Source organism: Cheilinus undulatus, linkage group 14, assembly GCF_018320785.1.
Source record: "Cheilinus undulatus linkage group 14, ASM1832078v1, whole genome shotgun sequence".
Taxonomy (NCBI): Eukaryota; Metazoa; Chordata; class Actinopteri; order Labriformes; family Labridae; genus Cheilinus; species Cheilinus undulatus.
In genome coordinates, this window is record NC_054878.1 from 40776212 (window position 1) to 40794780 (window position 18569).

Below are 18569 nucleotides of genomic sequence, written 5' to 3' on the forward strand. Positions count from 1 at the left end.
ATGATTGAACGTCACATTTCACATGTTAAAATGTTCAAGCCGTGTCTCAAACTACATATATAAGAGTAATTCAGGAGTCAGTGGGTGCACTGTTACCCTGATTGACTGGAGCTGTATATGTTCTCTGGTCATGTCCTATATTCAAGAGGGTGGGCCTTAGCAACAGTGACTGAGCAGCTTCACATGGAATGTACCAACTCACTGCGTTAGGGAGGGGTGGTCATGCTGAGAACATGAACAGTGTTCTTGTACCTTTATTAAAGTCATATGATGCACATATTATATCAGCGTGTACATGTTAAACAGCCCCTTTATTCTCTTGTGCTGTGTTCTTTTATTTTGCTGTTATTGTTATTTATACAGTAAGCTCTCTCGACTTAAAAGCCCTCACTGGTCTAATCATTCCTGTGGTAATGACAAAGACAGTCATAAAACCTTATTTTAAGAATCTTTGGGGAATTTTAAGATTGCTTTTCTAAATATTTGAACTCAACTTTTTCGGTTTTTTTCACCATCATGTTTAAGATACTGTATAAATTTAAAGTGGAGCTCAGTTAATCCTCAATACTAGATGACTTTTACTCAGTAAATACCTGAATACCTCACCTGTATGATCATAAATGTTTACCATGGATTTTTAGTTTGTTTATTTTTCCTATAGATATTCTGTTTAAAGATCTAATTTCTATTTAAGGATAAAGTATATTAATTTATTAATTTAAAAGTGCATTACTTTGGCTCTGCTGTGACGTATGTCTTCCCCTCTGGCTCTGTTTTCTCTCTCCACAGTCTGACTTAATGTGTAATAGTTTAGCGGCACTAAAGCCTGAGGAAAAACTGATGTATATCAGTTCCAAGCATCAGTTATTGGTCTTTTAAGGACTGGGTGGTATCCGATCTCTTAACTCATTGAGTGCCAGCTCTTTTATAAAATGGAAAGTGGCTTGTGCCAGCTTTTTTGAACATTATGAGTCATCTTTCAAGACCCACAGAATATTTTGTACTATGACTCTGAAAACACCGAATAGCTCAAATGAAAGAAGAAACTCTCTATTTCATCATGGAAAAAAACGTTTGTTTGCACCTTGTTCCGTTCTTGATTTATATGAAGTTGAATAGAGGCTAGTTTTACCAAAAAGGCCACTTTTTTTCTAGAACCTGAGAAAAATGCATTTTTGTGAAAGAGAGTCTGTCAAGCAAAACAGTGATTTGAATGTTATAATTTTGCCTTCAGTGACAAAAGACATCTGAAAATTGTATTACAAATGTTATTCTATTGTAAAATAAATAACAGTGCTTACAGTCACTGTCATGCCATTCACACTCTGGAACTGGACGGCCTCCAGGTGACCCCCCATACGCCCACGTCCTCTTCTGCTTGCGTGTCCGCTGGCACTACCTGTAAATTATAGAAGTAATATAATAGCTATATAATATGTTTTATATATATAATGAATAATCGATAATATAGAATTTTTTTGTTCTTACCTCTTTTTCTGCCAACAGACGGTGTTGCAGAACTGCATGGGGCTTGCTCTTCTCTCAAGTCTGCTTCTGAAATCACAGGAGCATGAGTGATGGTTTCATTCGATAAATTTGGCTGAATAATCAGTGGGTTCCTAACATTAACTTACCTCCATCGCTCTGGGATGAAGAACAAGATCCGCTCCGCACACTCGGCAGCCATTTCGCAGAGTCTGGGTCGGACAAGTCCGTCTCTGAAGTGTCGTCGCTGTATGCATCCAGCGGATGCCTTATTTCTCCAATGTATGGGGGAGACCTCATGGCATTCTTTAGCCTCTTTGCCAGCATAGGCAGATGAATGAAAGAGCTGACCCCTGGATTTGCTGTCGTTAAGTTCAGTTTCCGTTTCAGTGAGTGAGCGATTTCTCAGGCAAAAGTTTAAAGTTTCTTCAAGCGTCTATTTTAGAACTTTTAGCTTAGATTACCTCCGTAACGATCGCTCTGCTCTTTGACCCCAGCGTCTCCACCTCTGTGGCTTTGATCTACCGTCCCTTCAGACGGTAGTATTCCAACTACGTATCCAGAAGCCCCAAAATTACTCACAGGGAGCGTGAGAGCGCCCCCTTGTGCCAGCCACTGCAAAAAAACACTTTTATGTATATTTACGTTAATGGCACTCAAGCGTTCGCTTTTAAATGATGTATATATATGTCAGTGGCACTCAGTGAGTTAATACCGCCAAACATTCTCCAAATTGTATACGGTACTACCGCCGGGTGTTAAAAAACACTTTACGAGCATTTGCCTGAGCAGAACACACACCTCTGCAGGTGTTTCATTTAATTCTTAAACAAAATGCTTTGAGTTTCAAAAAACCAAAAACGCCTAGCATTGGCTACATGGCTGCTGAAAGGGATTCAAAGTTGAAGAATTGTTTTAAAAATTCACAGGCGTAGGGTCAAATGATCCTCTCGACATGTCAGGTAAAAAAGTGTTAATGGTTTTAAGTATGCATGACATTGCTGCTGCAGCACGCAGCACCTGTGGCTCTCTCTATCACCTTCTCTCCATTATGTTCTGTTCAGGCAGCATGACGATGTGATGATGTCACGTCTTGTTGCATACGACAACCCCAGTCTTAAAGGTCATTAATAAACACATACAGAGAATAATTCTCAAGTAGTCTCCAAACTTTGCAGCTGCAGTGGGTCCTCTGGTTCTTCTTCACTGCTCTGAGAACGGTAGAGGTGGGAAATCTTTAGGCATCTCACAATTTGATTCTTAATTGATTATTGATGCATTTTGATGCACTTGTTTTTTTTTTTTTTTACATTTCTGTTCTCACTGTGTCAGACATAATCAAAACAAGGAGATAAATTAAATTTCCACTATCCTCTAATGGGAGATGTGTGTAAACTGGAAATTTACAACTGCACTTAACCAAAGGTGGGAGCATCCTTTCCTTGTAACATATCTGAAATTACGAACATAAAAATGTCCTTTTTCACAGATGAACAACTGGTATAGCCATATGGCATAACCATATTACCACCCTTTAGTACATGTGATGAACTTCCATTAATTCTTATTGGTTTCAGCCTTGAAAGTCAGACCCTTGCAGACAGCTAGCATACACTGGTGAAGCATCTAACAATCTTGGTTTTAAATTCTTCAAAACTATCCAAATGCTTAAGTCCAAGGTGACTCTAGCTCAGACCAAGAGGGGAAATGTAAAAACATTAAGGTACAATTACCAAATAAGTTTAATCCCCACGCTGGATCGTAGTTTGTGTTTTAGTTTGGGGATGCAAGTACAGATCCAAGTATATCTGGGGACTCACCGCACCCTGTGACTACTTAATAATACTGTGGTAGCATTTTAAAATACTTTGGAAGTTTATTTTATTTTGATTAGATTGTTATCATCCCCTCCTCTTGACAATTAATCAGTGCTGTCTACTCGACTTTTGTTGTTAATGTTAGAATATCACCAAAACAGGCAAGTATCCAACCCCCCATACCTGCTCAAAAAATAGGCATGCATCATGCTGTAAAATGTCCTGAGAGTAGAAGTATGACAACTTACCAATACTGGTTCTGATGCATCCACATTTTTGTTCCTCTCAAAGGTGCTCAGTAAGATAGAGGATATTTCTCTGTGCAGGTCATTTGAGTTCCTCTTAACTGGCTAGTCAGAACATGTTTCTGTGAATCTGACTTGAGGAGAAGGGCAAAGCAATGCTGCAAAAGCACACAGCTCTCCCCAAGCTTTAATAACAAAACTGGAGGAACTTTCTACTGTAGATTGTTGGATTAATGTGTTCCACGATACATTGTGATGCAGACATGGGTGATTCTGCTTCGATGCCGAGGCAGAGCATAATTGATATAGATGGTTGTTGCTTTTCGATTTTCCTCCTGCAGATTTATCTACAATTAATAACAGAATTATAACCTGTTTCCCCTAATTCCCTTGATTTTGATCATTTTCAGCAATAGTCTATTTAAATGACGCACTCCTTCTTGTCTAAACGTGTGATGCTTCTCAACCAGTTAAATCCTGTATTTAAACAAGCTGGTGTGTCAACATGTAAAAGCTCTAGAGTCTGCAGAGAGAAGTCTGTTGACAGAAACATGGCGATACAGAGCAAGTCAGGGAGAATTAGAAAAGACGACAGGGAAGAAAGAGTTTTAAAATTGAGAATGGACGGACTCTTTCTGTTCATTATACCCTCTGACAGTCTCAAAACCCTCAGAATTGTGTAAATCACATAAATTACAGTAATGTCAAACATGACTATGAAACATCTGTGGAGGTGAACTTTACACTAGGATGACATGGGAAAAAAATAAACTAAGACCCCAATACGATCAATACACCAGAATCCTGACACAGTATTCCCTAAAGTCATGTTATTTTTGAGTCCATATAAGAATACTGGAGCTCAAACTTCAAATCCTAACAGGGTCATCTGAAATTGTTTTGTCTTCGTAAACCGGAGAAGTGTGGGAATGAGGGAAAGACAGAGAGAAAAAAGGTGATAAAGTTGTTTTAGGAACTGCCAACTCCTCATGACAGATAGCGACCTTAATTTCTTATAATTTGTAATGATATCCAAAGGTTTTTAATTAATAATTAATTAATTAATAATTGGGTAGTTTGAATTTGAAATAGAGACATTTCCTTCAAAATAAAAGCATATCATAGACTTTCTGCTTCTTATTTTTTCCCATGCACACATCTGTGACCCTCTGAAAATAAATTCAGGTCTTAAAATCCTTGAAAACCAAGAGGATAATAGATGTACAGTGAAACTACAGGTGCATCTGAAAAAATGAATACCATTAAAAAATCTTTTTTTGCCTGTGCTTTAATTCAAGAAGTGAAACAAGTAAAAATTCCACTGTCTCAAAATGTTGGCCTCCAAAAATTATGCTCATTTATGCACTTGGTACTTGGTCGGAGCTCCTTTTGCATGAATTACTTCATATATGTGATGTATATGGTGTGTTATGGGGTGTTATGAAGCCCAGGTTGCTCTGATAGCAGCCTTCAGCTCGTCTGTGTTGTTCTCATCTTCTACTTGACATTTCCTCAGAGATTCTCTGTGTAGTTCAGGTCAGGCCAGCTGGCTGGCCAATCAAACCCAGTTACACCGTGGTCAGCAGACCAGTTTCTGGTAGTTTTGGCTTCACTGTGGGCAGGAGCCAAGTCCTACTGGAAAAAGACATCAGTGTCTGTAAAGCTTCTCAGCAGATGGAAGCATGAGGTGCTGGTAGACAGCTGAAAGCGTTGACTCTGGACTTGATAAAAGCACAGTGGACCAGCAGCAGCAATTGACATGACACCCTAACCCAACACTGACTATGGAAACTGATAACACTAGACTTTCAAAGCATCTTGACTTCTGGGCCTCTTTAATCTTCCTCCAGACTCTGGGACCTTGATTTCCAAATGAAATTCAGAATTGACTTTCATCTGAAAACAGGACTTTGTACCTCTGAGCAACGATCCAGTTCTTTTTCTCCTTAGCCCAGATGAGAAGCTTACAACATTTGTGGTTCAGGAGTAGCTTGACACTAAGAGCAAGACTTGTAGCCCATTTCCTGGACCCATATGTGTGTGGGGGCTCTTGATGACCTTCTGTGGCTTACCCTCCTTGTGGAGGGCATCAGTGATTGTCCTCTGGACACGAGTCAAGTCAGCAGTCTTCCACATGATTGTAGGTGTGTGAACTGAAGCAGAGAGAGAATGAAAGCTCAGGAAACCTGTACAAATTAGACTTTTTAATGATGTTCTAAAATATTAAGATAGTCGATTGTAGATTTTTGTGAGCTGTAAGCCGTAGTCATCAAGATTAAAACAACAGAAGAACATCTTGAAATATTTTACTTTGTATGAGATGAATCTAGGATATATGGAAATTCAACTTTCTGAAGTAAATCCCAGGGAAACAGGAACTTTTGCATGTTTTTTTTTTACATTTTTTAGATGCACCTGTAAGTGAATAACAAAATTATTAATTGATTACACATTTAAGTACACATGTCATTGCATTAGGAACCCTTTTCATAGGTGATGATGCAAAGCTGGGCACGAAGTTTTTTGGCTTACTCTGTAAATTATGCAAAGAGGGCACCCAAAAATGTCATAGAGTGCATTACAGACCTGTCTAAATCTGTAATCCTTGTCCATATTTGGAGGTTTCAGTGCTATTTACCGAATTTTAAAGAGCTCTTAATGTTGGATGTGGCCAAATCACCTGCAGTCAGTCATTTTCAGGGGCTTCCTCTGACTTTTTAGGCATTTGGTGCTGGAAACATTCCTCCAGGTCATCCTCTCTTACTAGGAATTTTCTAATAATGTCTTCTTAAAGATGTCTAAGATATGTAAACTGGAAACAGTTTAAGGAGACTAATAAGGAATGCTTCTATCATGCATGTTTACATATTCCTCCCCCCTCCAAGTCGTCTAGTAATCCACATCCCTCACTCCCCACGCTCTACCATATGGACTCTTCCTTGCTCCCTCCCCTGTAAGCCATACATCTCCACCGTGAGCGTGCGTACGAGTGTGATGAGTATCGCTGGTGGACTGAGAAACTGAAGGAGGAGGAAGCTTTGAGAGAAGGGAGGCGAGGCAGAAGACAGAGAGAGGGGCTGTAATGGAGAGCCTGCGGAGGCATCGGGCTATGTTTGTCGGCGGTCTGGCTCTGCTGCACCGTCGCTGCTGCTCCTGCTGCTTTTTCTTCTTCCTCTTTGGTGACTGAAGGCTCGATTCCTCCCGCGTACGTCACACACACACAGAGAGGTGGAGGGAGGGGTGGAGGTCAGGAGGTGTGAGGCTGACCAGGTCTACAGGTGTGTGGATTAGACGCGTCACTGCTTTCTTCCGCCTGTTTCTGTGTTGTTTACAGCGAGGCTGGTATGTGGGAAAGTGTGACTGAGGCTGTTTTCACACTGCAGCTTTAACATTTCTGATTATGATTGTTTCAGTCACATGACTGGACATCACAAGAATGTGAGCAGTCTTCTGCTGTTTACATACTGCTGTGCTTATCTACATATCTCCAATAAATTGCTGAAGAGCATCAATTCAGCTGCAGAAATTGATTTTAAGTATCACATTTCAGAGTAGATGTAAGCTATAAGATCTGCTTTGTTTATGTTTTTCCAAGAGTGGAGTTCTGTGCAGCTTGGCGTCTAAACTTTTCATTCATGTGTGAATGAAAACGAGCCAGACGAAGAGGATTGGAAAATTTGATGGTTTTCTTTTATGGGGCTGGCCTTTTTATCACTGGGTAGTATTAGTCAGAAAATTGAATTTTTTTTATCACTGATTATGCTACTGAATAATGATAGAACCATTAGAATTGAAATGAGTGCCTATCTGAAGTGGTAATAGTAGTCATAGTAGTAGTAATTATAGATGAGTCATATTTAAAATGGCACTGCTCATATGCTGGACTTACTGTGTTTATGTTTGTTAATGGCTTTATAAATGCATGTGTGAAATCCAAACTGAACAGGATGTAAAATATGTAACAGCAGGTTGCTTTAGAGTGCATGCTTCCTCATTGTACTGTCTGAGTATCAATGTTAGCAGATAAACAAACTTTATTTTACCCCAAAAGCTGCAGAAGTTCCCTTTAGTCAGGGTGTATACTTTGGTTTATGTTGTTTGCCGGTTGCAGGTCACAGATGTGACTCGGGATGGTTTCATATTAGGGATCCAGGCTCAGATCTGAGTCCACTTGACCCCAAAGTCCATTTCATTTAACTTCTGGGAACACAAGCTTGAATTGGTGGACTTGGGCATGATTCATGTGTACTTGAGCATGGTGAGCAGGAAAAGTTGAATGCAACCATGGGCACAAGGACGTTATCTCCTGTATCTTTGAAAACAGTTGTATCCATGCAATACATGCACGGTAGATGTGGAGGGAGGAAGAGGGTCGTTGTTGGTATCTGAAAAAAAATCTATAAATGCTTTTCATAAAGCATAAATAGCATAAATGCCAAATTCTGCTCTCCTTACGCTGCTGATTCATTGTGCCCTATATTCTCAGCAAATCAGAGTGCTTGTTACAGTTCATAATCATTATATGCCTTAGCCATCTATAAATTATTATCTATTAAGGCACTTTTATTTGTTATTGCAGTTTTCATGCAGCTTGCTCATCAGCCAGTTGCACAGTTCACAGCGCTGTTCAAAGCAGGATATTCACCCCCTTGGGATATGAGGGACAAAGGTGATCCTCCCCTCACATCTGTCTTCAGAGGTAGCATCAGAGGTGTAAAAGCTGTGAAAAAAGGATCAGCAGAGCCAGTCAGGGAGTACGCCACTGTGTTTGTATTTTAAACTCCAACTGTATCATGGAGTTTTGCAAAGCCAAATCTGTAAATTGACAGATGTGAGCACGTAGAATCATGTTCAGGCACTATCAGTATGAATGCTTCAAGGTGTATTGTAAAGACGGTGTGGCACTGTTGCAGAAATGTAATGAGTTATAGAGTAAGCAGGGGAATTTGCATTCACAAATGCATTTCACAGGTCAATTCAGGACATTTTCAGGATATTTATGCAAATATAAACAGGGCCAAAGTAGTGGGAAGGGCTTTGTTGTCCGATAGGAACATACACTAGCATCATTGACTTGTGACTAAAGTGGTTTCCATGCTTGCTTCTTCTTATTTCTTCTACTTTTTTACAGATTTGCAACCCAATTATGCATGTATCAGACTGTGTGCAGGTGTGCTCAGGTGTGACTGGTGCTACTAATGTAAACGCAGACTAGCAGGGGAGAGAGTTGGTGGGAGCATTTGTGCTCAGGCATGGTGCTAAACAGTCAAAATGTACTGCAAAACATGCCTGCGATGCTTTGTTTTTATTGCATATTAAACATGGTAAAATCTTGTTCATCAGCAAAGGAAGGAGCACAGCAGGAGTGTGTTTGAAAATCTATAAGAAAAATGTCAATATAAATTCAGTACATGCTGTTTAAAATTCTGAAAATGTGGGAGTATTGGTGTTGTGTATGAAATGAGTATTCGGCAGTTATTTGATCAGTGTGAATTTACAAAATTCTGATGTGCAATTATTTTGTAAAGTTGGACTAATCAGAAGTTGATACCAAAAACCAACAGCTGCTTCATGGAATAGTTCCATCCATATATCCATCCATTTTCTGTACCGCATATCCAGTGGGGGGGCTGGAGCTGGACTGATCGCCAGTGAATCACAGACAGAAAAGCAGGCATGCTTGCATTCAGACCTACAGCCAATCAAAAGTGATCAGTCAACCTAACGAGCATGCCTTTGGGGGTGGGAGGAAGCAGGAGTACCTCGAGAGAACCCAAGGGGAGTACATGCAAAAGAAGGTTCCTGGTTCTTCTTGCTGTGAAGCAACAGTGCTAACCCTAATTACAACACTGAAGATACTGAAATTTGTTTTTCATATGTTAATGTGTACCCACAGTCTTCAGACATAAACCAGCAACTCAATCATAAATACTAGTTTGTAAATCACTCTACCAATGTCTTAAACATTTTGCCATCATTTGGTTGTTGGAAAGGTCGCATTTGTCCATTGAGGCATGCATAAATTAAAAATATCAGACAGCTAATGGCTGTTTGTAATCCTTGGTGATATTAAAGCTGCACAGGTGCAGTAAAGATCGCCCTTTGGTTTTGTTGAGACAGCAGATTTTACACCTCCTATATGTGGCCAGACTGTGAATCACAGCACTGCCTCAGGTGTCTGTGAAGAAATTGGATTTCAATTTGTCTGGAAGGTTCTGAAATCAGATAACTGCCTGATCAACCAGAGAAACATGAAGTGACCATGAAGTGACAGGAAGACTTAACTGTTTCATCAATGTGTAGTACTGGCGATATGTATTAGCAACTGTTTTAGTTACTAAACCTCATGTAGCTCTCACTAAATCAAAGCAAAAAAGAGCCGTGGTTATTAAAAATGCAGCTTATTTTAAAGTCAAATGTGTTCCCAAACTCTAAGCCCACTGTACAACCCGTGTCTATACAATGAGTGACCCGAGAGGTGAACTCATGTTTAGCATGTGCAGTAAAAGAGTGCATTGGCTTAGGAGGAAACCTGCTGACCAGGGCTCACAAAGTTTCTCTGTTCTGTCTGACTGAAGTTCATGGAGTTCTTGCCCTCATGTATGTTCTTGATATTCCCTTTTATAGGATCAAATTGTTCTGATGTGGAGTTAAGGCTGACAAGGCTGCTGAGTTTAATGAGGCTGCTTTAATCATAAACACTCACCTGGTGGATGTAACTATGAAAACAGGAAAGCCCAGAAATATCATTATAGCTGCTGATGGCAGGACTAGTGAGCTTATTGACCATACAAACACATTTTGTTGAGCCGCCCCCGAATGTGACGGAGGAGGATGGGTTATTTGAAGTTTTTCCTTTGATTGAGCACACAGCAAAATCTTGAACTGGTCTGCTTTCACTAATGATACAAGGAAATTCATTCTTTGATGAAACTGGATGTAAAAAACTAGAAAAAACAGTTTTGAGTAAAGTAAAGAGAAACCAGGCATCTGTCCCATCTCAGGTCTTTGTGAAGTGATAGACAAACCTGGCTGAATCTGCAAAAGGAGAATTTGGATGTTTTTTTCACATTTTTTAATGAAATTTTATTTATTTATTTTCTTTATCGCTTTGACTTCAGCTGCTGTGATGCATTTTTTACACAGCTCCTGGGTCAAGAAGATTTGCCGCACATGACACAACAGAGCGTTCACCATCTTTTTGTCATAATCAACAGTTTGTATTTGTTTTGTGGGATAATGATAGTTTCATTAATCCAGTACTCATATGTCCTTATGAAAAATCTGAGTCCTGAATGAAATAAATCATGAATTAACTGTGATTTACCATATTTTTTGGAAAGTTGAGTTCAGTTTGACTAACCACACCCAGGCCTTATTACTGCTCGACCTGGTGAATCAAGAAAACCCTTAAATAGGACCTGTCTGATAAAGTGAGGTAGGCTAAAAGAAATTCTCAAAAAGCAACACGCCATGCCACCAGCTAAAGAAATTCAAAACAAAGTCAGCAACATCTATCAGTCTGGAAGAGGTTACAAAGCCACTTCTAAGGCTTTTGGACGCCAGCAAACCATGGTGAGAGCCATTATCCACAAATGGAGAAAACGTGGAACAGTGGTGAGCCTTCCCAGGAGTGTTCAAACTACCAAAATTACTCCAAGAGTGCATTGATAACTTATCCAGGAGGTCACAAAATAACTCAGAACATCTATAGCCCTGCAGGCCTCACTTGACTCAGTTATGGTCAGTATTCATGACTCAACAACAAAAAAAAGAGACTGGGCAAAAATAGCATCAATGGGAGAGTTTCAAGGCCAAAACCACTGTTGACCATGAATAACACAAAAGCTTGATTTACATCTCATCTAGAGTTTATTGTTTATTGGGATCCCCATTACTATTGGCACATCCCACAGCTACTCTTCCTGGGATCCAGAACATCTAAAAGCTAACAAGCGTGTCATCAAAAGAACATCATGCCAACAGTCAAACGTGGTGGTAGTGTGATGGTCTGGGGCTGCTTTGCTGCTTCAGGACTTGAATTACTTGATGGAGGCATGAATTCAGTTCTATCTTTTTCACATACAGTTGAAACCAGAAGTTTACATACACTATATAAAAAGGCACATAAACTTTTTTTTCTCACCGTCTAACATTAAATCAGATTAAATTTTTCCTGTTTTTGGTCAATTAGGATCACCAAAATTATTTCTATTTGCTTAATGCCAGAATAATGAGAAAATGATTTTTTTAGACAATTTTTATTACTTTCTTCAAAGTCAGAAGTTTACATACACTAAGATTACTATGCCTTTAAACAATTTGGGAAAGCCCAGATGATGATGTCATGTCTTTGGAAGCCTCTGATAGGTTTATTGACAATATTTGAGTTAATTAGAGGCACACCTGTGGATGTATTTTAAGGCACACCTGAAACACACTGCTTCTTTGTGTAACATCATGGGAAAATCAAAAGAAATCAGCCAAGATATCAGGAAGAGAATTGTGGACTTGCACAAGTCTGGTTCATCATTGGGTGCAATTTCCAGATGCCTGAAGGTGCCAAGTTCATCTGTTCAAACAATTACACACAAGTATGAACACCATGGGAATGTCCAGCCACCATACCGCTCAGGAAGGAGACGGGTTCTGTGTCCCAGAGATGAACGTGCTTTGGTCCAAAAAGTGCATCTCAACCCAAGAACAAAAGCAAAAGACCTTGTGAAGATGCTGGCTGAAGCTGGTAAGAGTGTGTCATTATCAACAGTCAAACGAGTCCTGTACCCACATGGGCTGAAAGGCCACTCTCCCAGGAAGAAGCCATTACTCCACAAGAAACATAAAAAAGCCAGATTACAGTTTGCAAATGCACACAGGGACAAAGACCTTAATTTTTGGAGACATGTTCTGTGGTCTAAAATTGAACTTTTTGGCCATAATGACCATCCTTACATTTGGAGAAAAAGGGGGAAGCTTGCAAGCCTGAGAACACCATCCCAACTGTGAAACATGGGGGTGGCAGCATCATGTTGTGAGGTTGTTTTGCTGCAGGAGGGACTGGTGCACTTCACAAAATAGATGGCATCATGAGGAAAGAACATTATGTGGAAATACTGAAGCAACATCTCAAGACATCAGTCAGGAAGGTAAAGCTTGGGCGCAAATGGGTTTTCCAAATGGACAATGACCCTAAGCATACTGCCAAACTGGTTACAAAGTGGCTTTACGATGACAAAGTCAATGTTTTGGAGTGGCCATCACAAAGCCCTGATCTCAATCCCATTGAAAATTTATGGGCAGAGCTGAAAAGGCATGTGCGAGCAAGGCGGCCTACAAACTTGGCTCAGTTACACCAGTTCTGCCAGGAGGAATGGGCCAAAATTCCTGCAAACTATTGTGAGAAGCTTGTGGAAGCATATCCAAAACGTTTGACCCAAGTCATACAGTTTGAAGGCAATGCTACCAAATACTAATGAAATGTATGTAAACTTCTGACTCTCAAGAAAATAATAAAAAAAATGTCTAAAAAATGATCTCTCTCATTATTCTGGCATTTAGCAAATAGAAATAATTTTGGTAATCCTAATTGACCAAAAACAGGAAAAGTTTAATCTGATTTAATGTTAGACGGTGAGAAAAAAAAGTTTATGTGCCTTTTTATATAGTGTATGTAAACTTCTGGTTTCAACTGTTGCCCCTGGCAGGTTTGGATGGCTTTTTCTCTGAAATGAAATCATCATTTATCCACTGCGAGCAAGGCTAAACGCAAATTATTTAGGGTTTCTTCAAAGACTCGAATGTCAGGAGTTGGGCATGAGTCTTGCAAGCTGTCAAAAAACAAGGTAGAACACTGCAGCAACACCAGTATTCATTGACACATAACCCCAGCAGTTAGAAACGACAGCTAGGTTCACAGGGCTGGTCTGTGCCATTCCAGTCAGCACTGAATGACACCGCTGAATTGAAATTTCCCTCCATGTCTAAACAGGATCAGAGAATGATAAGCAGACATTATGCATTGTTTTTAAGTCCTGAGCCAAACAGTGGTGCTGATAACCAAGGGTTAAAGCAGCTGCTTCTTTCTTTGGTTATGAAACTCTGGCTTAAAGCAAGTTTAGTTTTCATCAACAAGACTAAAACATGGCTGAAATGTTCGTGTTGGACTGTCAAAACCTATGATATTTCTTCGCAGTTTAAATAAGAAATGTCCATATTTTCATCAGTCCTTTTTCAATCAGTTGAAGTATTATAGTGCATTAATATGAGTATATTACATTTGTTCTAATTTAACAATTTGGCTTATTAATTAATTCAAATAGAAAGAATGTTTGGACTTAAAGTAATTCATAAAATGTGAGGACTTTATTCACTGGCACCCATGCTTTGTTTAAGCCACTGAAGCATCTCCCTGCAGCCACAGTGATGTAAAATAAGTCCAACACTGCTCTTTAATGTCTCATTTCACTTTAAAAGCACAGACAGCTCAGTGGACAAGTGGAAACTTAATCTGGACCTTGTATCATCAAATATTTACCTTTTTATTGTCCTCTTTTATCCTTTTAAACCCATAACAAGTTTGTTTTTCTGTGGTTATGTCTTCGCTCTACCTGAAGTTTCTTATTTTCCTTCAAAATAAAAGCAGATCTGCATCCAAACAGGAAGTCACTTCTCCTTAGTTTATGACAGTACAAAACTCAAAACTTAAATAAAAACAATGCAATGACAAAAGGGAAATCCATCGCGATTAACCACTGAAATTCAGAGATTAAGCGTGATTTAAAATTCTAATCGTTGGCAGCCCTAATCAAAAGCCAAAATAGAACTGGTATTGGCCAGTCACACTCATGATATAAAAAGTGTAATCAGGGCATCCCTCCCTTGCACTATAATGTATAGACTTTCCTCCTTGTTGTACAGATTATTTAGTGGATTATTTCTGTTAGGCAGGAAATACTGGGTGAATAGAAATGTAGCTCAGACTGAACACACTGTAACAATTTACACTCACATACAGTAATCCCTGGCTCTGCTTCTTGTATTTCATTAAGCATGTTGCTAATCAAGCCGCTTCTCATAATCAGGTTGCGTCGGGTCATGATACATACTAAGATATTCGACTGTAATTTCAGGATCGACTGAAGCCAAGAATCCCTCAGAAACTGGGCTAATTTGTATATGAAGTGAGTGCTAATGTGCAGCGGCCGTGCTCTCATTTCTCACTGTGGCGGATGGATCTTTTTTAAGTGCTGCGTGTCAGCAACACAAGGAGGGCCGAGGAGGAGGAGGAGCGGGGTGATTTGAGGTGAAATGTAAACAAGGCTAGTCAGGAAGGATTAGCGTCCTGTGAGCAGCCTGGCCCTGCGGCGGCACCCGACTCTGTGACAATGGCGGCTTGTTTTCTGCCGTTTGCCCATGGATTTATATATTTTGTACGTTAAGTTTACGTTAAAGCTGTTAATTTATAGGTTTTTATTAGGATAGAATAATGAAAGTGGATGTAAAGATGCACAGATTCAAGTCCATCTTTTGTTTGCATTTTTCCTCTTAGTCACAGTGTGTACATTGCAAATTAAGCCTTAGTTTTTGTCAACAGACTGGTTAGAAATAAATTAATAAACGCTGCCTGTCTTTAACTTTGGGGAAAAAAGACAAAATAAAGAGGTTTTTCAGCTTTATAAAGCACTGTTTATGTTTCTGAGTCAGTAAATTGCCTTTAAATTAAATTTCCGATTCCACTAAGAGGGTTTCATCTTTAATATTCGGCTTAATGAATCATGCAGGAACCCTGTTAACTACCCTCCATACACGATGTGCTTTCATCAAACATTGCTGCGCTTTCTGTTGCCATGGTTATGCTCCTGATGCAGCAAGATAGAGAGCGAGGGTTTCAGACTGTAGACTTTGCAGATTAAAAAACAGGCACAGGTCCATTGATGGAGAATGGAGAGGAATGTTAGGAACAAATAAGACAATACAAGGGAGGGTTGTTGGTAAAATGGAATCAATCAGAATGTAATCACAAATGACTAAAGGTTCTGATCTGCAGCGCTGTTGTTTTCTCCACAGCAGCACAGAACACCCTTAAAGTATCGAAATATTGAGCTATTTTTAGAGTTAATGCATGTAATATTCAATCTAAATAAATATTGTAACACTTGTTGAATAAATCATGGTAGAGTTTCTTCTCCTTCAGTGGGTTTACATGAATAAAAAATCAGCAGGTTTATGCTACCTAAAGTTAAAGCTCCTGTGAAGATCTGTCAGGTTATGTAGATTTAAGTGTGAGTCTCTTCTTTTTGTTGGTTTGTCCTAAAATAGAGCATAACAGTATTTAGACTGGAGTTTTTTTAACAACAAATATCATGCCTTTTAACCAATCAAATGCTTTGCATGCCTTTTTGTAGATGTAGAGGCTTCAGCCAGTGACACGCTGACTCCACCAAATATTATCTGTCTCCCTTCAGCTATCCAATCAAATAACTGGAAATAGCCTGGAAAATGATGTCAAAATAACAGTGACATTTGTTGAAAATCTTTGCAAAGAGAGAAAACAGAGGCACTCTAGCACCTGACATTTATTCATTATGTGTGAATGAATGTCAGGTGTATGTATATATGTATTATGTAAATACATATATACATACACCTGACATTCATTCACACATAATGAATGTCAGGTGTATGTATATATGTATTATGTAAATGTGCTCACTAAATATTTTTGCATTGGCTTGATACATTTTCTGTTCAAGCGCAGATTAAGTAATTCTTTAAAAATGACAAATCTTCCACCAGGTGTTCACTGCACAATTTTATGCCAATCAAGACACAAATTTTGAGTTGCACAATGCGACTCTTTTGAAAATCTGGCTGACTGTCAGCCTTATTGTGTGTTGTTTGTCATGCAGTGTGCTAGGAGTGGACCAGTCGTTGGCCTAACTGATTATGGAGAGCAATATTTGGCATTTGGACAATTATCAGTGTGTTCTCATTTTATTTTAGGGATAATGATCAACTTAACTGTCTTTCCCTCGTGCTGTATTTTCAATCTCACCAAATATCCTGCATACTGCACAATCTGATTGGCTAGATGTCACATGACTACCTGCCAATCAGTGTTGCCAGTGACACAGTGAGTGTGTGGCATCACTTCTTGTTTTCCTGTTTCTCTTGTGTTTCTCTGTGATGTTTCTCATGCTGATAGAGCTTGGGATGAATTTATTATCCATTATTTTTTTGATCATACAACTTTACTTTTGACATATTAAGCACATTTTTTTACATCTAAGTAAATGCACATTGATTCCAAATATTAGTCATCCGTCTCACACTGATACTGATAAATCAGTATTAGTATCCCAACTGGTCTGATAGATTTCTGGCATGTTTGATATTTTGGTCGTACAACTGCACAGACTTGCACAGCAGGAGCAGATCCTAGTCCAGAACTCCCCACTCTGAGGTATTTTTTTGTTTGTAAACTGTCATAAAGCATCAGGTATGCCTCCGGATGTGCCTTCCATACCATAATCAAGCAGATAAATGAGTAGGAAATAGAAAACCTGTGGACCTCCAGCTGAATATTTGTTAATATTTTGCTGGTGTAACTGTTTGTGTGTGAGAGAGAGGTGGCAAGAGATTTCTTTATCGCTGTTTGAAGCATGAAAACAAGACAGTGGATCTGACTTCAACCTCCAAAGGAAACTCCACTGATATTTGTTACAGTCTGTCCGACTTCACAGCATGAGCATGCACAGAGGTCGTGTGTTGGAAGGTCACCTCACATTTTTGTTATTTACAACATGACTGTTGTAGAGTCAGCTTGAAATCACACAGTGTACACTCTGTTTGATAGTGTTTGTGTTGATTTATTAGAAATTAGAGATGATCTTTATTTGAATTATAAAGAAAACTAACTATATTTTGCCTTGATTTGATTTAAATGGAGTTATTTGTTGTCTCGATGCCTGATTAAGGACTGTGCAGCAGTGAGTTTACCTGGATTCCTCTGTTTTAGATTTCTTTCATGAATGCATGTGGACCACTGGTCTGTTTGTTTCCCTAATATCTGGCCAACATGGTGGTTTTAACACCTCTAAATGTGGAAGGGAAGCAGTGTTATCTTTTGCTCTTCTGTTTTTGTTTGTTCTGCTTCACAGAAAATAAATTAAACTCTGACCACAAACTGGAGTTCATATGAGCGGTGCATTGTGTGAGCCTCAATCCTGGCATTGTGCCACATAATACAATCCAGCTCTAATAACGGTATGGCAATAACAGCTGTTACATAAGAGATGATTGTGTCTGAAAACCTGTTGCACAGTTTCATCAAAGGCTTCAAAACAATAATTACTGAGGATCACTTGAACTTGTTGTTGGCAGTGACAGCTCCAGGAGCCACCATGTTAATTATTACCTCTCCTGATGGAATGAAAAAGCTCTGGGTTGTTAATTGTTGCTCTGATATTTTTATTGACCTGCTGTTCTTGTTCCTCCCCCACAGGTCAGTTGAAGCTGAAAATGAGTGCAGTAGGGGAAAACCCTCTGGACCCTGCGACGCCAGAGTCACGCAAGAGGAAGGGTTCGCCATGCGACACATCGGGGCAGAGGTAAAGACTTGACCATGCTTTATTTAAATACAGCGTTACTGTCAGTTCTTTACTGGGCAGAAAGATGCTGGAATTAGAGATGCAGTGGTTGTGGAAATGAGGGCAGGTACCAATCAGTGGAGAAGACAAATACTGCAGTCACGTACACAAACACATACATTAGCTCCTACAGCCTTGAATTTCTCATGTATTACCTCATAAAGTGCCACGTCTCCTGTAGGAGCGACGCATCTACCTCAGCTCCTCCCTACTCTGAACACCTGTCTGTGTGATCTTAAATTATTCTCAGCAGCAGCATGTTTAATCTGTTCCTTTATTTACAACTCATGAAATGTTTCTTTCTTGCTTGCTCATTGTGATGGAGCCTCATTCATGTCATGAAGAGCATGAAAGCTATCTAAACATTTCTGGAT

At 39.4% G+C, this 18569-nt stretch overlaps 1 protein-coding gene across 2 annotated transcripts in view; it reads left to right on the forward strand.

The window, feature by feature from the left end:
- The window catches only part of ncoa1 (nuclear receptor coactivator 1), a 115380-nt gene that overhangs the window by 45057 nt on the left and 51754 nt on the right, over positions 1 to 18569 (forward strand). For both annotated transcript variants that reach the window (XM_041806124.1, XM_041806125.1), the window contains exon 3: positions 18051 to 18156. In XM_041806124.1, the coding sequence (XP_041662058.1) occupies positions 18068 to 18156 (89 nt within the window). In that variant the 5' untranslated portion in view covers positions 18051 to 18067. The remainder of the gene's footprint in view (positions 1 to 18050; positions 18157 to 18569) is intronic.